Genomic DNA, 20,767 nt, shown 5'->3' on the forward strand with positions numbered 1-20,767 from the left:
TCGTGACATTATAGCACCTGACATTTCACTTTAGATTTTATGGCAGCCCCAAAAACAATAGGTGATATCAAGCAAATTAGGAAATTGCTTTTACCTATTAATTTTATACTCTGTTTCTATTGGATTTTATACTCGTAGAAAAATTAAGAGTTCTTGGTTTTCTTTTTTCAAACATCTGCTTGTCCTATTCTCTCTCCAAACATGAGCCATGGAAAGCTGTGCCACTTACCCCTGGCCAGTGATGACATGTTTCTGAGGCCCTCCTGGAGGAGGGCTGGGTCATGGCTGGTGTATCTCATGCTGGCAGTGATGATGAAATGCGACTGAAGTTCTTCCTCTACAACCCTCCACAGCTCATCCAATTCATCCCAAGATGAAGCCCCAGAGTAGCTTCCAAACATGCCAATGTGTCTCCAGCCCAGGTATTGGAGACTTTTCTGGAGCACATCACCAATTTCCTGCTTGGGTGGCACAAGTGTCACACAGGTGTCGTACAAGTAATGGTTTTCCAGTATCGCCATTTGTCCAACAAAGTCAAACATGGGGATGTTCCACTCAGAGGCCAACAAGCCAATAACCTTGAAAGTAATGGAAAGTACATCTTCGCATAACGAAATTTATGCTACACTCAAACCACAGTATAAAGTATCAGCACGACCTGGGACTCAGTAAATCTTGGATCACACTGGACCTTCTTTTATGGAATGTTGATGATAAAGTGTCGAGTCTAATTTGCAGAAGCAAGACTGCAGAGGACAAGGATAACAAAGGCAAGGATTTGCCGAGTGCTTGCTCTATGCTAAGCACTCTACTAAGAACCTATCTATTGCGACTTTTATATCATTTCTATTATCATCAGTCTCACTTTAAAAATGAAAACATGGAGACATGAAGATGTAAGTTACATAGCTGAGGAACAACACAGCAGTGTTGGAATTCCAGTGATACACATTTTTCATTAGCCTCGTACTTTACGAGGAACTTTGCAAACCTTGTTCTTAAAGAAGCTTATGGCCTACAAGGAACTTAGATATATGAAAAGAGTAATAGAATTAAACATAACCTGCAGAATCTATAGAATATACTTATAGGAATCTAGAGAATGAACAAATTACTCATAATTGAGAAATTAGGGGTATGGAGGGCAGGGTGCCATGACACTCAAGGTTGACTTTGAAGAAAAAGTAGGCTTTGGACAGCCAGAAATATGCCAAAGAGTGAATTCTAAAAGAGACCAAGATTCAGATTAAAATGCAAAAGTGAACCTAGTTTTACAGCACCAATTAATGATAATCTGCAGTGTTTGAGCAGGGAGACCTGTGAAGCTCCTACCTGGTCCCCATTTGCATCAACATCTCGCAGAAGACATGATACCTGAGGACAGCAACAAGCTTCATCTCACTGACCAAATACAAAGCACTCATTTCCCATCAACCAGAGAAGGAAGAGGGGCCATGAACGAACTGCTTTTTATTTGAAAAGCTTTCTTTAAAGAGAATGTTATCTGTTCTAACTACATGGTATAACTTCATCTAAAAAATGGTACCCAAGACTTACATAGTTATTGTTACAACAATGTGATCTTTGTCAAAAGATTATTCAGATCTGTGCTATCAAGTTCAAGACCATCTCTTCCAATGGAAACTCTGCCAATCTTTTTTAGAAGGCTAGGTACTCTACCTTGGCTGCTTCTGGGCACGCTGGTCCAAACAGGGCAGAAATCTGTTCTTTCTGCACCTGGTTGATGAAAACAGCAAGAGACTCCTTGGCGCTGCAGGATGAGTTGGTAGAAGTGAACTCCCAGCTGAAGTTTCCAAGCCCCATTGGCTTTGCGTTGACCTTGTCCATGGCAATCTGGAGGCCTGCCCCGAGTTTCTGCACACTGAATGGGTAGGAGATGTTCCAGGGGGCATGGAAGCCCACAGTAAGTTTAGCTGCTTCAAGGCAAGTCACCAGCATAGAGGCAAACAGCATCAACACTAGTGTCATGTGGTCTACATGACATTCAGTCCCCCAACAAAGCCTTGCTTCTAGAGAAGCCTTGGGACCTATCCTGGGAGCCATGGATGGCATCTAACACAAGGCACTGCATAACAGTGAGAAGCTCAGCCTCCTGACTACTCTTGCCAGGAACTTATAGGATAGTGAACAGTTCCCTGAGGACCACAACTTGCTTTCTATTCAGTGCCCCTAATTAACTGAAAGTCTTTCTTCCGGAGTTTGTCCTAACATGATCCAGAAGCAGCAGATTTTCAGAAAGAGGCAGTACAGGGAGTCATCAAGGCCCTGGTTATTGATCCAGTGACTCCATTCACAACCATTGTGTTCCTGGGTGAGTCACTCTGACCCCTCTCTCACCCATTAAGTAAGGGTCATGGGAGCCACTCAAATGTTGTCAGGTGGCCTGGGCTAGAATTTCGACTGTATCAAATGTTACTTGTGCAACCTAGGATATAGTACTTCCCCTCTGTAAAAATGGAGATAAACCATAAGGAAGTCTTCCCTAAAGTGATAAGTTGAGGATTAAAAGAGATCATGCAAGTTAGACCTTGGTGAAATGTCTGCTCAAAGAGCCATTCCATTGATGATTTAGTGGTGGTGATGATGATGATAATGATGATGATAGTTAATAGTGATGAAGAACATCATGGTGATAATGACAATTATTATGATTTATTGAATCTACTTTATAGGAGCTTTTCCTAGATAGTGTGATAATGACTGTGAAAAGATTTACTCATAACCAAGCATGGTCTATTTCCCTTGCCGGGGTTTTGGACACCATGGACTGGCTACTCACAGATGAATAGTAATATTCCACCTACGTGAATCAAGAACAGCTCTTCATAGTCTGATGGGTCACAGGGATGGTGGCACTGTGGGGAAGCCAATGCTATCCCCAAGCATGAAAGGCCTACTTGCAAGCCAGATATAGTCTACAGGGCTGAACTCTCATCTGTCACGGACCTTCTTATGGATTTGTCTAGAAACTAGGGGCTGGCATATGACATTCATCTCAGGATTAGGCATTTTGGCATGGCATATTTTCTGTGATTCTCAAGGCTTGGTCTATAGCAGTCTCTCCGGTGTTAGAAATGTAGATTTAAAGGCCTTCTGAACTAGAACATTTTGAGATAGCTCTGGGAATCTGCTTTGAATCTGTCTTCATATATCCCTAAATCAACTAATTTTGAGAAACCCTGACAGTCTAAAGTGAGAGGGAAAGAATAGCCAATAGCTGCTGTCTCTTTGTTTTCCTTCAGTAATGAGCCTCTCAAATAGAACTAAAGGCCCTTCGTTCTGGTCTATCTCAGAGGGACATCTCTAAATTGGTGGAGCATGGAGCTTACTTTCCTCCAAGTCAGATTCAACATAACTGCTTCGTCACTGAGCTACAGCTTCCCTACATTAGTCAACTTGCAAAATTCTGAGCAGAAAGCTTCCTTGCTCTGATACAGAATTCAATGGATATTTTTTGGCTTAGATGTATATCGATGATACTATGTAGTTTTGGATGAGTCAGTTAAATCTCTGCCTCTGTTTCCTCAATTTTACAATAAGCATAATATATCCTTCTCAGAATGATATTGCAAAACTACTGCAAGATTACATTATTAGCACACCACCTCATACAGCATTTGTAGGAACTGCTCAGATTTAACCTTGTTAAAAGAGAGCTGTGAACGGATATGTCATTACACAAACCATTATCTCAAAATTATAATGCTGGTAACTATACTATTACACATGTATTTCCACTATGCATACCTTGATTCTTTGCGCATTTGGATTGACTTTCTCTGAGAATCTTTGAGGCCAAGTAACTGCATATCTATCTTTGGAGGCTCATATCCAGCACAGTGTTGGACAAGCATACAAATTTATTTGTATATGCATACAAATTTATACTAATCATAAATATAATCATAAATATTTTGTGCTCTAAAGTGTTTACAAATGAGTATAGCCAAAATCAGAAGGTAATACCAATGGTGTCTGCTGTTAGTGGACATTTAAGAAACAGATTTACACTGCTAGCGGCAGTTTTATTTGTAGCAGTTTTTCAGTTTTTCAATAACATTCCACAAACCTTAAGAATACGTGCATCTTTGACTCAGAAATTCCAATTTTGAGGGCTGATTCTAAATGAATAAGATGATAACAGATTTAATCCCAGTTTTATTTCCAAAGGTGAAAAACTAGACAGAAATCTTTTAGGGGCCTGGATAAATGTGACCCTATAATCATTCAATCTAACAATCATTAAAAATGATTTTTCAAAAAATTTGGTACAAGGGCTGAACCCAAGGCTTCATGTTTGCTAGACAAACCCTGTACCACTGAGCTAAATCCTCAACCTCAAAAATGATATTTTAGGGAATGGAAGTTATGGTTAGTGTTTTCCCTTGCTTTGCTTATTTTGTTTTATATTGTTTTGCCTTAACATTTTCAATAAGGAAGGAGTGATGTTTTAATTAAAAAATAAACCCTATAGACTTGTGAAGTAAAATCACAGGGCATTAAATTCAGTTCCTTAACTAAGGCTTAATTGGGCAGGTAAGGAGCAAGCCACACTCCCTGGGGCTTTCATACTTCTGGACCCTTGGTTTTCCTCTGTAGGCCCTGATTATGCTCCATTGAGCTTAGCTATTTCCCCTTTGCCCTCACAGGGACAGAGAAACAGAGACACAGCTGTCCAAGTAATGGCTATGCCCAGCTGGAAAACTTTTTCTCTGATTTGCTTCATCTGGTGGATTGAAAAGGCCTGAGATTAAAATCAGGCTAGGGGGTGTCATGAGGACTGTAGCTGCTGAGATGGCTTGCTGTTCTTCACTTCTCCGGTCCACCTCCTTCTAGAAAGTTCTTCTGCCTACAAGCTACCAATACTACAGTGGTTCATGGTAGAGGCTGTGTTACTTCACCAGATGATCCCCTTGAAAAAAAGTGGTCTGAGCCTTCCCAGCAGAGGTTCAGAGCCTGCTCCCTATGTCAGGATGGATCATTGATTCCTAACTACTTTATTCCCCTTTACTGCCTGCAGAGACACTTGCGGGGAGAGGGGTCTGCCCAATTTATGGTTTCCTCAATGCCGATCAGCCTGGGCCATATAGAAGACAGAGCCAGCCATTCAGCACTGGAGATTAGTACTGATTAGCTGTAACCAGGATGGTGGGGCTTTAATAAAAGCTCCAGCATCTTCATAGCTGGACTCCTGCTTATCCCTTTCCTGGCTCCAATTTGTAAATCAGTGGCCTACTCAGGCCTAGAAATAAGTGGCAGCGTGGAATGTGTCAGCTATAACTTTTCTAAGAAGGTGAAAGGCCGAAAAAAGTTTTTTCGCCTACTTGGAATGAGGTGAGATATAACAGACAAGTCTGTAACAACCTGCAAGAGAGGTAAAAGCAAGAGGTACACACTCCCATCTCCTGGTGTGTTCCGGGAAAACGCATCAACTTCCGGCTTCCCTGAACCAACAAGACTGTACAAGCCTCCATTCCCATATCCGTGAAGTGGAGAAATGGCAGAAGACAGGGATCTCAGATCTTACTCCTAAGAGCCCAAGGCTCTGGTGGATTCCTGAATATTACTGGGTGTCCTTCTGGTTTACAGATCTGGCTTACAAGTTTTTAAAGGGAACATTCTTCTTTTTTTTTTTTTTTTTTTTTGAGATAGGGTCTCACTATGCAGTTCAGGCTGGTCTTGAACTCACCTTGTAGCCCAAGCTGACCTTGAACTTGCAAAGATCCTGCTGGCTCAGCCTCCCAAGTGCTGGGATTATACGCATGCACCACCATGCCCAGCTCTTAAAGGGAACATTCTTGAAGGTACAGTGGTACCTTGGCTCGTGAACTGAATTCTTTCCATGATTCTGGTTGCAAACCAGGTTGGACAAGAACTGAATCAAATTTCCCCATAAGGTTAACATTGTACCTAACCATTGAATTTGGGGCTTCTATTCAGCCAAGGTTTGAGGAGCTGAGGAAAGTGGAGTCAGCACTGAACGTGGATATCTTGTATGTTAGGTCTGCAGCAAAGCAAATTCCTGAGAATTCCAAGCCACTCCTTTAGATAATCATGCATGCCCACACTACTTCTGGAAGGCTGAGGTCAAGATACTGCCCTGGCTGACAGATAAGAACAGTCTGGTCTTGTTTCTAATAGGAATTGTACAAGAGGAAGAGATCCCCTCCCTCCTGCGGGCTCTACCTGCCTCTGTGCCCCTCAACTGTCTGATATTTACTCTGCACTGTTCAGACTTGTTTCCACAACGAATGAGTCTTTAATACCTGAGTGGGTACTTTGGAAAAGCTGGTGCTTCTAGTCAAGTTTTATACTTTTAATACTTTTAATAATCAAGTTTTCTCCCAGCCACTAATAGAATCTGAAATTTAGCAGATTGGCCTTGACTAAATGCCAGATTTCTGAATATTTACTTCTTAGTCTCTGACACTATCCCCCAGATTACTGTTCTACCCTTTCACCATAAAATCTCTCAGAAGACAGCAGGAAGGAGGGAAAGATGCCTGCTCCAGTGATCAGTATTCAGTGACACTTAATGGTTAGCAGTGATATTATTAATTCCAAGCCACTTCCCACACAAATTTAGGTTTTCTAAGAATCCTTTGTTGTCATAATGTCCCGTACACTGGGTGAACAGAACATATCTTAATACATCTTTCTCTGCTGATGATATGATTTTGAACCATGAGAATGTTTCTCCATCTGCACCAGTCTGTGACCTGTGTGTCACCAGGCTTGGCGTCTGGCCCTTCTCTCTGGTGTACAGCCATCTAGCATCAGGCAGGATGTCCCTTCTGGCTCCACTACCCTCTTCATCGTCTTGTCTGGAGACACCAAAGCCCTCCCACTTCCTGGAATTTCCTCTGCTCTTGTTAAAGGCTCCCGACTAGTTTTCCAGGCAGGCACTCAGGATGACTCTCCCTAAGCTGTGAGACCAGGGAACCAAGGCTGCAAAACAAAGGATGATATATGTAAAGGATTCGGGAGAAGAGAGGTCTTGGCATCCACTCAGGGTACTGGTGTTCCTGCTTCTGACCCACAATCAATGGCTTCTCGCCACTACTGTCCTGTAGGAGGTGTACTGAAGAATGCTTATCAGCATCAGTTTTGCAATGAGACTTAAGCTGGTTTGCACAAGTTACATATTGTCTGAACCTCTGTCTGTTCGTTTGTTATCGCCCTAATGACCTGTATGAGGTTTAAATGGAGACATATGACATACAGCATGGTGTTGCAAGGAGCTACTATTGCCGTCAAGAAGAATACAGACTGTTGGGTGGGTGCTGTGATCAGCCGAAGGAACCAATTACGGTTGATATGGAATCCAGAGGAATGGGTAAAAGACATCTCTGATACAAGTTTCTGAAGATGCCTGGATGTATAGGTTCTAATGTACACGTGCACCTGCAAATAGCTGTCAAACCGTCAATGGGATGCCGAAGCTCTGGTTAGTCACTGGGAAGAGCAAAAAAATCCAAGTCCCTGCAGCAGGTGCAATAGGTTTGTTTGTCCACTGAGTAGCGCTACCTTGTGCTTATGTTCTACGGGCATTAAGTCGAAGAACTTTTGGCTTCTAAATCATATAGACCAGTGACAGGGAACCTTCCAGAGAAGACACAAATAGCCCACTGTGGCGTGTATGCCATAGGTTCACCACCACTGGTATAGACACATAGGTCATTTGAAACTTTGTAGAAAACACGTTTAAAAGAGTTAAAGCACTGGTATTACCTATCTAATATCCTAAATAGTATCATTCCTAAATATTATCATTTTGATATTTTTAAATTGAAATTTTAAGTCATTGTCTTTATACTAACTCTCCAAAATTGGGTGTGTATTTTGTAATTAAATGCATCTCAATTCAAACTTACCTCATTTCAAGTGCTCCGGAGTCATATACAGGTAGTGGTTATAGCACAGAATCTAAATCTTCACTCTCAATGCTTTCTCAACTTGCTGTTGAGAAAACAGCAGTGTCTCCTATGAGTTGTTAAAAGTTTGGGGAATTTGGAAGTTAACACCTCTCAGAGACTTTATACTTTGCTTCTGATTTTTAAAACTACACAGATAAAATTTATGTTTTGCAGTACCTATACACTGTGGAGTAGTTGAAGCCAGCTAATTAACAAATGGCTTTCCTCACATAGTTATCACTTTTGTGATGAGAGCACAACATTTACACTCTGCATTTTTCAATAATACAATATATGATTATCGGCTACAGCCACCATGCTACACAACTGATTTAGTGAATTTATTCTTCCTGCTTAACTGTAATTATAGATCCTTTGGCTATCATCTCCCATCCTCCACCCCCCTCTCAGCCCAGCATTTTACTCTGTAATCCCATGAGACTGATTAATTTATTTAGCTTCCACACATGAATGAGAACATGTGGTATTTGTCTTTCCATACTTGGCTTATTTCACTTAACATAATGTTCTTCAGTTTCATTTATGTTGTTGAAATGACAGGATTTTATTCTTATACTCTTAAGTCTCTCTATATCTTCATAGTAGTCCATTGTGCATATATACCACACTTTATGTATGGACATTTAAGTTGACTCTATACTTGTATATTGTGAGTAACAACACCACATGTATAGAAATGCAGATGTCTCTTCAACATACTCGCTTCATTTCCTTTGGATATGTACCCAGAAGTGGGATTGTTGCATGCCCATCTAATTCTTAATGCCCTTCAGAAGCTCTTGCAGAAAAAGGAACAAGTTGCCTATGTCCCCATGTTCCAATCTTGTTCACTCCATGACAGTGAGAATTATAGTATTTATGTGATTCAATAAATCCCACAAATGGCTGCCTATCAGGGCCCCCTGTTAGGGTGAGGGAGGGCAATTTGCTTCATGTATGTGGTTTGGGGAATCGGAGGTGGGTAGTTGGGGTTGGAGTAAGTTTTTTACTGCAATCCGTGCAAACACCGTTCTTGTCAGTCAAGTGCCTGTGCTTGGCTAACACTTCCTTCCCACAAAGAATGAGCAAGTGGCCTCAAGAACGTGCGTTCCCAAGCTATTGCTGTCAATGACTGAAACTGAAAGAAACAAGCACCTACAGGTGTGGAGCAGTGCAGTCAGCTTCTCTCTTGTGCTCAATGAAACTCCATTGGTACAGAGTTCACAGAGGGACCCCAAATGGTGCTGTGGGTACTCAGGCACTGAGGGTGGGGAGAAGACTTCTCAACTAAACCATGTGGTTCATGGGCCCCTCCAGTCAATAAAGCAAGGTTTCATTCAGGAAATGAGCTCAGTGTCAGGAAGAATGTCCAGGCTGATGGAGGCCCTTCAAAGGAGTAGGGAGGTTGCTATTTTTCTACCTTCAGTATCAGGCCCAATGGCTGGTATTGGGTCCTGCTTCCCTAGATCAAGGGTTCTTATGGTTTTTTTTTTTTAAGAAACCCATGAAAATTCCCAAGACAAATGCATATACAAGTACACAACGTTAGGAAGGAAGTTATGGAGTAGACGGAGTTTAACGATGGATATGTTCTCGGGTTTTAGACCCAAAACTCTCTGAGCTCAAAATTGAAGCCTGAGATTCTGTCAGCTCTTAACTATGTATCTCGGGAAAGTTCCTTAACCTCTTGTTTTGAAGAGCAATAGTAATCTCTGCATAGGTTTGCTTTGAGGCTAAATTTAGAACTTCCAGACAAAGGTGCTGCTGTCATATTGTAAGCGCTCCATTATGTTCACCATAGTGACCATCTAGAAGGCCTGCAAAGAGGATGTGGCATGAGAACCTTTGACTGCTACCCTGGAAGCTGCACTTTGAGTGTCATTAGCTTTTTGAAATATCAGATAACCAGGGAGAGGGTAAGTATGAAATTCTGATGGCCAATGATGGCACCCTTCCTTCTTAAGGGAAAGGCTAAGGAACTTTGCCCCTTCCTTTCCATATCTCAGAGAGGGATAAACTTCAGAGTCAGCTCTGCCATGTGGGAAGCTAAAGGTCAGTCTATCCCAGTTTATTTTTGCCCACTTACCGGCATCACAATTTTTGTCCTACTAGTCAGCTAACTTGAGGGAGGGCTGCCTCACTTCCTTTCTGATCCATCCTTACTGTGTTTATCCTTACTGTGTTTAAGTGAGTAGATTCAGCCTACCATTTTAGGGCTCTGGTCCTCTTTCCCTTTGGACCATGCTACCTGACTTGAATCAGTGATAGGCAGCCTAAGAGCCTTCTTAAAGTGATGTTCCCCACACCCCACACATCCCAGCTCCTGCAGATATCTTGTGCTTTCTCTTTTTCTTATCCTGCACCACATCTTTGCTCTTACCTAAAATGCTTCTGGGACGCATTTTGCAGGTATTCTATAATCTAAATCCAATGAACTCATCTAAAGAAGGGAACCTAGAGGTTCAAGATGAATTTTCTAGATTGTAAGGAGGAAGGTCTTTTTATTTTTTTTTTTTTGGTTTTTCTCCGGTACCAGGAACCGAACTCACGACCTTGCACTTGCCAGGCAGGCGCTTTGCCGCTGAGCTAAATCCCCAGCCCCAGGAAGGTCTTTTTAAAAGGAGAAATTTTGTTTCCCTTTACAAGGACTTCACTGGCTTCAGTACTGTCTGGAAGCTGAAACCATCCTCTCCAGTCTTTAAATAGTACTTGGTGCCCTGACAGACTCATCCCCCACCTGCTCTGCCACAGCTCCACTCCAGGAAGAAGGACTGCTTTTTAGGGACAAGCTACAAATCCCTTGGCTTTCAAAAATAGCCTGAAATTATAAAAAAATTTAAGCTTGCCCTCCATTGCCCTATGACCAAATTACAGGTTTTCCAAGAGCTAACACAACCTAAGTTGCACTTCTCATCTGCACAAATTCTAGCTACCATCCAGTTGATGGTGAGGGTCAAATGAAATGCTTACTTTGGGGCCTGGCTGCCATCATGGGAAGGTTTGGATAGGGGGAAGGTGTTGTCTACGCTAACACCTCACAGCTGTCCCAGGAGGGAGTCTGGAAGAGTTTTCTAAACTGAGAGGCGCTGCATAGATGCATAACGGGGCTCTGTGAAGTTGGTCTGTATGTATTGTTTGTCCTTCCCTGCTTTCAAAACCTGGGAGAAACCTGTTCTCTGCTTCTGAAGAGCTGCCAGCACCTGTCCTAAGAGGTATCTTGGCTGTTTCCAGACTGTTACAAAACTCCAGAATGTTAGCCTCCGGTATTCTAGAACTGTTGTATAATGAATGTGTGATCGCTTTGTCCATAAGAAAAGGGAAAGACAAAGGAAGGGATATGTACACCAACCATGAGAGCACCATGTGCGAACGTGAGCTGGAATTGAGGGTTTTGGTCAGACACCTCAAACCTCAGGCCCCTCACATGTGAATGACCTAATTAGAGCCTAACAGCAAGAGTTCTTACCTTTTTCTCAAGAAAGCCATGAAAATTAAATCTAAGAAATTAAGGTTTATACTTTTTAGAGACTGTAGGATGATCAACTCTAACCAGATTTTTTCAGTTATTAGTTTCTAAATGTATATAGCTGTGGGGTTGGAGGAAAGAAGAAAAGGTGCTGCAAAGAAACCTTATCCAATACATGAGTTTTTAAGAGATGTTCCAGAGGAAACAATGGCTTATTAAGAGATGGTGCATCCTTCTAGAGCTCTGGAGACCTGGGCTCTGAACTGACTTTCCTCACCACATCACATAGCCAGCTCCTTTACCATTGGAGTCCCAGGTACCCTTAAGAAGGAAATGTAGGTTGTTAGACTGGGTGGTGCTACCGTTCACCTACACTAAGCCCACTTAGTTTATCTACTTGTGATGCCATGGGACAGTTACATCCATGTAAAAGAGAAATGGACAGGAAATGGAAGTGCCCCCTGGGCCTTGGCCTGCTGGATGATTTTGAATAAAACCTCTAGAACACAGAGGGTGTTTGTTTTGTGTTGAGTTGTCCCCTTAATGGTGTGGTCTACATACCTAAAACACTATTCCTTTTGACATTTCAGTAGTTGGGTCCATTTCAGGCAGAGTGACAGTATGAAACAATGACATGACCATTGTGGTTCCAGTTGGGTCACCAGAACAGCAGTGTCCATACCACCTTCTCAGCACTGCTAGAAGTTCAGATTCTCAGGCCGCAAGTTTCTCTGACGCAGCCCTACTGAGTCAGAACTCAATATGGCCTCAGCAAACCATGTTGTAACAAGCTCTCCCAGGGATTGTGATGCTTACAGAAATTGGGAACCATTGGATTGGTCAGGCTCAAGTGTGGCATTAGAGGGTGTTCAGTGAGTTGCTACTTAACGAGACTGAGCATTAATCCATGTCCCCAGTGCCTACTGAATGGTACCCTCTTCAGTTACATTTTAGAAGCTCCTTTCCTCCAGTATTAAGGAAGGGCTAGCACTCTGTTGGAAGAGGCAATGTTCAAGAGTCAATGAACCTACAACCTTGGTAAGAACCTGGCCTAGGACCTCTATGGTAACGAGCTCACTGCTCTACACAGGACTCAGCAGGAAGTGGTGCTGGCTTCTAACTTTGACACTGACCACCTGACAAATATAGTAAGAAGAAATCTACTGCAGCATTTCCTCAAATTTCTGCAGGCCTGCGGCACAGAAAGTGCTCAAGCGTTGAAGATTTGCTGGAGGTTAAATGTGTACTCTCCGTTGGGGCAGCACTAGAGAGGGACACAGGAATGACAGCTGTTGTCTGTGGGGCCCTGTGGAGCTGGCTTGACTACCATCTACCTGGTTATGTGATTCAAGTGACTTCTTTCACCCGAAAAGGCTCACCTGTAAAACACAGGTTGCACACAGCTTGCAGGGCATCTTTATCTCTGCCCACCATTTAGTAATGCACTGCGGTCATTTCCCAAAAAGAATAATTTTTAGCTCCTTTTTAATTTTCTAACTAATATATGTTTGCCATACATAATAAAAAGAAAACACACGATATTGTTTCTATGTCTGAATGTATTTCACTTAGCATTATTATCTCAAAGTACATCCATTTTCCTACAAATGACTCAAATTTATCCTTATAACTTTATGACTGAATAGAAGTCTACTATGTAGGTATATATACACCACATTTTCTTTATCCATGCATCGGTTGATGGACCTATAGGCTGCTTCAAGATTTAGCTACTGTGAGTTGTGCTGCTGTAAAAGTAGGTACACGTGTATCACTGTAATATGATATTTTTAACTGTCCCAGAAAGATGCTCAGAAGAGACAGAGCTGGATAAAAAGAATTTTTAATTTGAGTGTTTTGAAGACTCTCCATACTGATTTCCATAGTGGCTGTACTAGTTTACCTTTCCATTAACAATGTAGAAAGGTTCCTTTTCCCCCAAAACTTGGCAGGATTCCTTGTTTTTTGAAGTTATTGATGATAGCCATTCTTTCTGGAGAAAAATAGAACCTCAGTGCTGCTTTACTTTGCATTTCTTTGGGGTTTTTTCAATTTTTTTATTTGTACATGCTTACAATACACACAATTGCATTCCTCATGGGAGGTTAGTATATGTATATAGCACATCTTGTTTTTTATCCCCTATTCCCCTTTCGCCTCCCCTACCTCCATTTCTTGGGCCCGTTCACTTTTGCAAAAGTTCTATCTACCTCTTTCCTATTATCTGTTTTATTTTTTCTTTATTTATATTTGCAGATTCTCATATAACAGAAACCATGCAATATTTAAGCTCACTTGTCTGATTTATTTTACTTAATATTAGGGTCTCATATGAATCCATTTTCCTACAAACAAATCAATTTATCCTTGCTTATGGTGGTATTCCATTGTATATAAATACCACACTTTCTTTAACCATTCACCTGATAATAACAGATATAAGTAATGATAATGATAGCTATATAGGCTGTTTCTGAGATTTAGCTATTATAATTTATACTGCTACAAACATATGTGTTACTGTAATATGATGTCTTTAACTCTTTGGGGAAGATACCTAGAAGAGGAATAGCTGGGTCAAGTGGAATTTCTATTTTTACTGTTTTGAAGACTCTCCATACTGATTTCCATAATAGTTGTACTAGTTTACCTTTAATTGGTAATAGTTGTACTAGTTTACCTAGTTTACCTTCCCACCAACAATATAGAAGTGTTTTTTCCCCTGTAGCCTCTCCAGCATCTGTTATTATTTGATTTCTTGATGATAACCATTTTTTTCTAGAGATGGGATCTCAGTGGGGTTTTAATTTGTATTTTGCAAATGGCCAATGATTTTGAATATTTTTTTCATGTATTAATCGGCCATCTGCATTTCTTCTTTGAGGAAGTGTCAATTCACTTCAATTGCCCATTTTCATTGGATCTTTTGAGGGTTGTAATTTTTTTTAGTTCTTCACATATTCTGGATATCAGTCCTTTGTCCAAGAAGTAGCAGGCAAAATTCTTTCCCCCTTCTGGAGATTGTTTCTCTACTCAGTTGTTTCCTTTACACAGAATTTGGTGTAATCCCATTTGTTGATTCTTGATGTTATTTCTGGTGCAGCCAAGGTTCTGTTCAGAAAGTCTTTACCTGTGCCTCTGTCTTCAAATTTTACCTGTCTTATCTTCCAGCACACTCAGTATTTGTGTGTTTACATTTAAGCCTTGCTGTCTTAATGATATGGGAATCAAAAAATGGTGACTAGTGACTTCCTCATGGAAAGAGGACTGAGAACAGGCTGAGCTGTGAAGGGACAGCCACTCTGTATGTTCAGGGGCCTTGTCAGGCCACAGTGATCCATGTACTGCGCCCACTGTTCTGCACCCTCATCAAAGCACACGCAGGTTTGTCTGTCCTCTACACTCTAGACTTCAGTCTGATATAGATTGCTTGGAGACAGTTTCATTCTGGAGGGGACATGGTCCCACTAGAAAGCCACCCCCACCCAATGCAGACCTCTGCTAAATCCAATTCTTAATGTTACAGCTGGAGCCAACTAGAGTGGCTCTCTGTCCCTCTCTCTGTCTCTCTGTCTCTCTGTCTCTCTCTGTCTCTCTCTGTCTCTCTCTGTCTCTCTCTCTCTTCTCTCTCTCTCTCTCAACCTAAACTCAAAGAGTACTTTTTTCCTCCTCTTTTCTAGACCTATCTCCATCTGAAAGATTACACCAAAAATGTACATGCAAAGCCCATCCAATCCCTCCCCACCTCCTGAAATCTAGGCTTTATAAAAGATTTGTCTTGTGAAATGTTAGCTTTCAGAGCTAAAAGCTGTTTGTTTGTTTTTTTCCTTAAGTCTGTTGCACAACAATCTCTTATTTTAACCTTTTGCCAAATCCTGCACTTCTGTCAGAGGTTACTATGAGTGTTTGAACAGGTAACTTCTACCTTTGGACTTCGATTGCAACAGGTTCAAAGTTTCTAGAGGAGCTTGCTGAGCACCCTCCGATCTGGGCACAGTGGATCAAGGTGTGGCCCAGTCCTGGGAGCTGTGGAAAAGGCAGGAGGGACTGAATGCCGAGCTGAGCCGATACAGCCAGTTGTGCGAGGAGCTGCACCCAGGCTCCTGGTCAGATCCTGACGGTATTCCTCAGAGGTAAGCTACAATAATCCCAAATGCCCTATATTTTATACGTCTATGAGATATAATGGATGGGGGTGGTCCTGGAGAAGAAGGTATGAAGTGCATCTATGCACAGTTGAAGGCACTTTTATAATGTAAAATTACATTTGACCGAGTAGCGGCTAACTTGTATGTTGTCAAAACTCTGCAGACTTGTGTAGAAGCAAAGAAAGAGAGCTGTCTGGGTGTTAACAGGGGAAGGAATTGGAAGGAAATGTTAATTCTGCTAAATGTACTACAATGGACTTAAAACCTTTAAAGGTTCCATTCTGAAATTTCTGTCCCAGTTGGGTTAGAAGGGTCATCTACGAACTGTTAGTGGCAGAGACCCCCATTTGGAAGAGAGATGGAGAAAGAGATCCTTCTATTCAAGGCTGGGACTATACCAGGAACATGACATGTGCTACTTCCTTGGCTTGCTGCTTCCAGTGAGGGAGGTGGTATCATTCCCATGATACCACCATGATATTATAGATGAATAGTTTGTCTCTGGGCTGTCAAACAGCATGGCCTGGGCTACACAGTCAGGAAACGGCATGCCTAGTTTGAGCCTTTGATCAGCCTGTCTCCAGAGCCCATTCCATAACACAGAATTCTCTCATATTATCAAAACCTTCCTGTACTCTTAGAAACTGTGAGTGTCTCTTCTGTGTATGTAGGACTGGGTAGAAAGGTGCCTCTGATGAGACTTTAGAAAGACCCAGACCTCTCTGAACTTGAGCATTCAGTTCTGGAGGAGACTGATTTAAAATAAAAATAAGGCTCCTCTCCCACCTGCTTTAAGCCTTTAACTCTGCTTGGCAAAGACAATCCGCCTCCGGAGAAAGCCTGCAGTGTTAGAACGACCCAGGCTTAACATTTATTCTGCCCTCCATCCAGTACACTTTCAGGGAGGAAGTGACTTCTGATGAGGTGAGCTCCTGAAACTGAGCAAAGCCAAGGATTCCTCCAGCCATGAGATGTCCTCGCAGATGGAATGTCAGCAGGCTCTCCCTCCTTTCTCCCATATCCAGAGGGGGCTCCAAGGAGGCCAAGGGTCTGCCTGTACACATGTACTCCAAGATTGCAGCACCTTTCCCTGACTTTCAGCTGGGGGCTTTAAGGACCGTCTCTGCACAGGAAGAATAAATAGCGTTAGTGAACTGCTGTGAGCCTTCTTGGGTCAAGGCTGGGGGAGGTTCTGCTTAACTCCCCAGTGTCTGTGAGCTTGCAGGTGGGGATGCGAGGTGGGAAGGGTCAGGAGAACTGTTAGTTATTTCTGCCTGTAAGTCTGAGAGCTGAGACCCCAGCATCCCGCTGAGGCCATAGCCTTAGCTGAACCTTAGGTGGACTAACTAAAAGCACTACAGATCCTGGCAATACTGGGAAGAGAGAGAGAGGAATTCCTAACAAATTTGGAGGTGGGAGAGGCCAAGTTGGTACGTCAGCAGAAAATGAAGCATGTTAGCTTAATGACTCACTGCTGCTGTCACGCTGGACTTGGTTGTTTATTTTGTTGGCTCCGGGGATGGAGGCAGGCAGTTCTGAGGATGGGAGAGAGGGGTTCCCTGGAGAACAGAATGGATGACACGGTCTCAAGATGAATCTGAGGGCAGAGACCCCTCTAGCTGGACCTTCATAAGACTTTTGTATCCTATGAATCTAGCAAGGAAGGCACCTCCTCCACTTCTGTGACACTAGTGGTCCAAGAGGTACCTCATGGGGTTTGGGTTTGATCTTTCTCATCTTAGTTTACAGCCAGACAGACAAAGAGGTCAGGGTGGATTGTACTGAAGCAAACTGGCTTTTGTTTTCAGCCCTGAGGGGCTGGAGTTAAAGGCTTTGAAAAGGAGCCAGGAGCGCTTGGGCAGCTTCTTTCCTCGTGGTCACAATACTTCCACTTTCAGTTGTGAAAGAAAAACCAGGAAGTGAAGTCCCCGAGCACGTTAGAAAGCCCGGCCATGGCCTGACTCGGGACAGCTTAGAGCGGGACATAAGTGGAGACACTCAGACTGGCTGTCTGCCCGCATGGACACCCTGAAGACACCTAGTCCCTGGAGAAGCCAGGGCTGAGGAGAGAGGGACAGGGACTCGTGTGTCAGGAAAAGCGTGGCGCCAGAAAGCCCCGATCGCTGGAAACACCAAGGCACTCGGCCCCCTCTCAGGGTAAGGGAACATCTAGGGGATGATATACAGCAGGGGGTCTTGTGAGCGTGTGATAGAGGTATCCTGCCCCCCCCAACTTCAGCAAAGCAACTTGGGAGACTAGAGCTTGCTGTGTGTCCCGGGCATCTCACTCTCTCTCCCCCCAGGGCTCCAAAGGCCACCCTTGAGCCCTTTGGTCAGGATGGGCGAGAGGAAGGAGGCATTTGGGCATGAATTGGTTCTTCTCCTGCCTCTCTTAGGGAGGTTAGCTACAGCACAGATCTCTTTGGGGTGGGCGGCTGAGCACCTGGCCAGCTCTTCTGTGGTGGGCTGGGAGCTCACCCTCAATTTTCATTCAGCTTTGACTCCCTTTTATGGTAAGAGCAGGTAGATGAGAGTGAGGAGGTGGAAGAGACAAGTGGAAGGTTTCTGAACACAGTTGGATTTGTTTTCAGGAGTAGGGCCACACAGTTGGATTTGTTTTCAGGAGTAGGGCCACAATGGGGATGTGTGTGCAAGACCTTCAGGGAGTGAACCTTGGGAGAAGTTTGAGCTTGGTATTTTCTGTGGGTATCAACTGGTTTTTGGTGGTGTGATCTGAAAGGTGAGAGTGACTCTAAAGCTCCAGCTTGTAGGTGCTTGGTAGCCTGCAACAGAGGCAGAGCCTTAAAGAGTAATGAAATAAAATGAAAGACTGATTTAGTGTAAAGAATAAAAATGGGGTTACTGCTACAGCCTGACCCTTCCCTCCACCTTCTGGCACAGACTCACCCTGCGGAGGCCCCCTCCAAGTGAGACGTACTGCAGGCAAAAAGAGAATACATCTTGGGAGAGCCGTGGTCTAAGATGTTGAGGACATCACTTGTGCGCTTGGCCTGATAAAAAAAAACAAAAGCATAAAACAAGAATCATACATACAAGGACAAGCAGGTGACATAGATGAGTAAAGTAGATGGTGTGTAATGAGCTGTTTATGGGTGAGGTACTAACAAAATTCAGGCAGGCACACCCCGGATAAACACACCCAAGTTTAAATTAAAAAAAAAAAAATACCAGCCAGACCAAAGGGAATATTTCAGGCAAGCATCCGGCTAGCTTGCTACCTAGAGAAGTCTTCCCTCCCAGGCTATATTATAACTCTTTAGGATAAAGCCACCTAGAAAGATGTCAGTGTACCATTTTGTATCTATGTCCTACACATTCTGTGAAGGTCATGAACTATGAGTGGAGAGAGCGAAGCTAAAGCCAGTGAGGTACTAACAAATAGCAGGTACTCCTATTTAATCAAGACAATCTTTTGAGGTGGGTGATTGTGTCATTCTATGGATGAGAAAGTAAATAGGCTCAGAGAGGTAAAGCAACATCCTCAAGGTCACAAATCAAGTAAGTTGTCAAATTGGGCCTGAAACTACTGTCAGTGTGATGCTAAAGTGTTTTTCATCCACCCACATACAGGGTTAGCCTTCCTTCCCCGAAAATTTAGTTTGCAAAAAGATTTTTATATATGATGACCCAGATAGTAGGTATTTTGTTCACATATTTACAACCTTTGTTTCAGATCAAAGAAATTTTTAGAACCACAAATATTACAACTACTGTTCATTCAACATTTTCTATAAGGCAGTGCTATGCTTAGTGTTTTATGGGGATTTGACTTTTTGATTTTTTTAAACAGCCCTATAAAGTGGATACTTTAGTTCATACATAAGAAAAGTGAGGCTTAGCAATAAAGACCCTAAACACTCTAGGGTTAGATTGGATCTGGAAGTTAAACTGGTTCTTTTAGTTCTGAAGGTGATCTCTGCCTCAGTTTCTGATGAATCTAGTTTAGGACACAGGCCAAAGAATTAGGAGCTGGTAGAAACTTGTCCTTTGAAATCCTCCTGTCTCAGTTGAGACAGAAAACAGATTGGTAGTTGCCAGAGGTTGAGGGAGAGAGACATGGGAGCCGACTGCTTATTGGTTCAGGGTTTTCTTTGGGGTAATAAAAATGTTTTATAACTAGGTAGAAATGGTGGTTGCACAATAATATAAATGTGCTCAATTGTTAGAACTGATCACTTTTAAATGGTTAATTTTTGTTAAGTGAATCACACCTAAAAAATATCCTCCCACCTCTAGACAGGTGTGTTCCAAATCAGGATTTGGCTGGGCTTTTTTAGAAACCAAGAGTGCAGTCTCTGTGCTGCCTATCTCTCATGCTTGGCCAGCAGATGCACTGACCCTCCTCGGGTGTACCCAGAGGCGACTCCTGAGTATGGCAGAATGTGGCAAAGGTAGCCTGGTCCCAGCAACCATGAGCTTACCATCACGGTGACCACCACATTCCTCTGTAAATACGTCGAGCTATGCTTCTGCCCTTGATGTACGTGAATCCTGAGATCAAAAATGAGCTCTTCACCCTTGCACAAGGCCTGACATTTCCTAGGTTCTCAAATCCTAGTGACGACTTAATCAATATATGAGTTTTTGGAGTTTGAAAGGTCTGAGAACACTTGTACTGCAGTTGCCCAGCTCTGGGATGAAGCTTCTGTTAGAGCTGGTAATAAATCTCTCTTCCTCCTCCAGGCGTTCTGTTCTCAGGGTGGTGGGCTTGTGAGTGGTTTGTAGGAGGATGCTGGGAACGGAAAGAGGCCTGGGTCAAGATAAGACCATGTCTCCTCCAACCAGCTGTGCTCAGTTTAAGTAGAAACGAGGAGTTGTTAAGACTTTTGTATGTAAGTGGAATGAAGACCACGACCATCTCTTCTTTTGTAACAGAACATCTGATGCTAACAGAAGAAGGGAGAGTTCCTCTTTATTGAGGTCTTTATGCACCCAATGGTATACCAGATACTACACACATTATCTCTTCTGTGTGCAATTAAGGAGAACTGATGCTCAGTGACATTAAGTGACTGTGCTCAGGGCCACCTGGCTGGTAAATGGTGGAGTGGCTGCTCTGCCCTCTGGAGAAGGGATGGCCTTGAAAGTCTGCCTCTGAAAATAAGAGTATTGGTGACAAAGCTGGCTGAATGTTCTTTAAGTCTGGTGCTCTTGACCATTGGTCTAACCAGCTAGCATGCAAGCTGATTCTGCAA

General features: G+C 42.8%; 2 protein-coding genes across 4 annotated transcripts in view; one reads left to right on the plus strand and one right to left on the minus strand.

Moving 5' to 3' along the window:
- LOC102028451 (guanylate cyclase 2G-like) overlaps window positions 1-2,064 on the minus strand; it is a 42,273-nt gene extending 40,209 nt beyond the window's left edge. The window contains exons 1-2 of the mRNA XM_013515734.1: window positions 1,681-2,064; window positions 230-578 (exon numbers count right to left, since the gene is read on the minus strand). Coding sequence (XP_013371188.1) covers window positions 230-578; window positions 1,681-2,064 — 733 coding nt within the window. The remainder of the gene's footprint in view (window positions 1-229; window positions 579-1,680) is intronic.
- Window positions 2,065-9,757: 7,693 nt separating this feature from the next.
- Window positions 9,758-20,767, plus strand: part of Acsl5 (acyl-CoA synthetase long-chain family member 5) — a 47,427-nt gene continuing 36,417 nt past the window's right edge. Inside the window, exons 1-3 of one of the 3 annotated variants that reach the window (XM_005387764.1) lie at window positions 9,758-9,853; window positions 15,351-15,536; window positions 18,453-18,617. The gene's annotated coding sequence lies outside the window, so the exon portion shown is untranslated. Of the gene's footprint in view, window positions 9,854-15,350; window positions 15,537-17,444; window positions 17,709-18,452; window positions 18,618-20,767 lie in introns of those variants that run through there. The other 2 variants (XM_005387763.1, XM_005387762.2) reach the window with 2 other exon arrangements.

The sequence above is a fragment of the Chinchilla lanigera genome, unplaced genomic scaffold, assembly GCF_000276665.1.
Source record: "Chinchilla lanigera isolate Chin_1 unplaced genomic scaffold, ChiLan1.0 scaffold00030, whole genome shotgun sequence".
Classification (NCBI taxonomy): domain Eukaryota; kingdom Metazoa; phylum Chordata; class Mammalia; order Rodentia; family Chinchillidae; genus Chinchilla; species Chinchilla lanigera.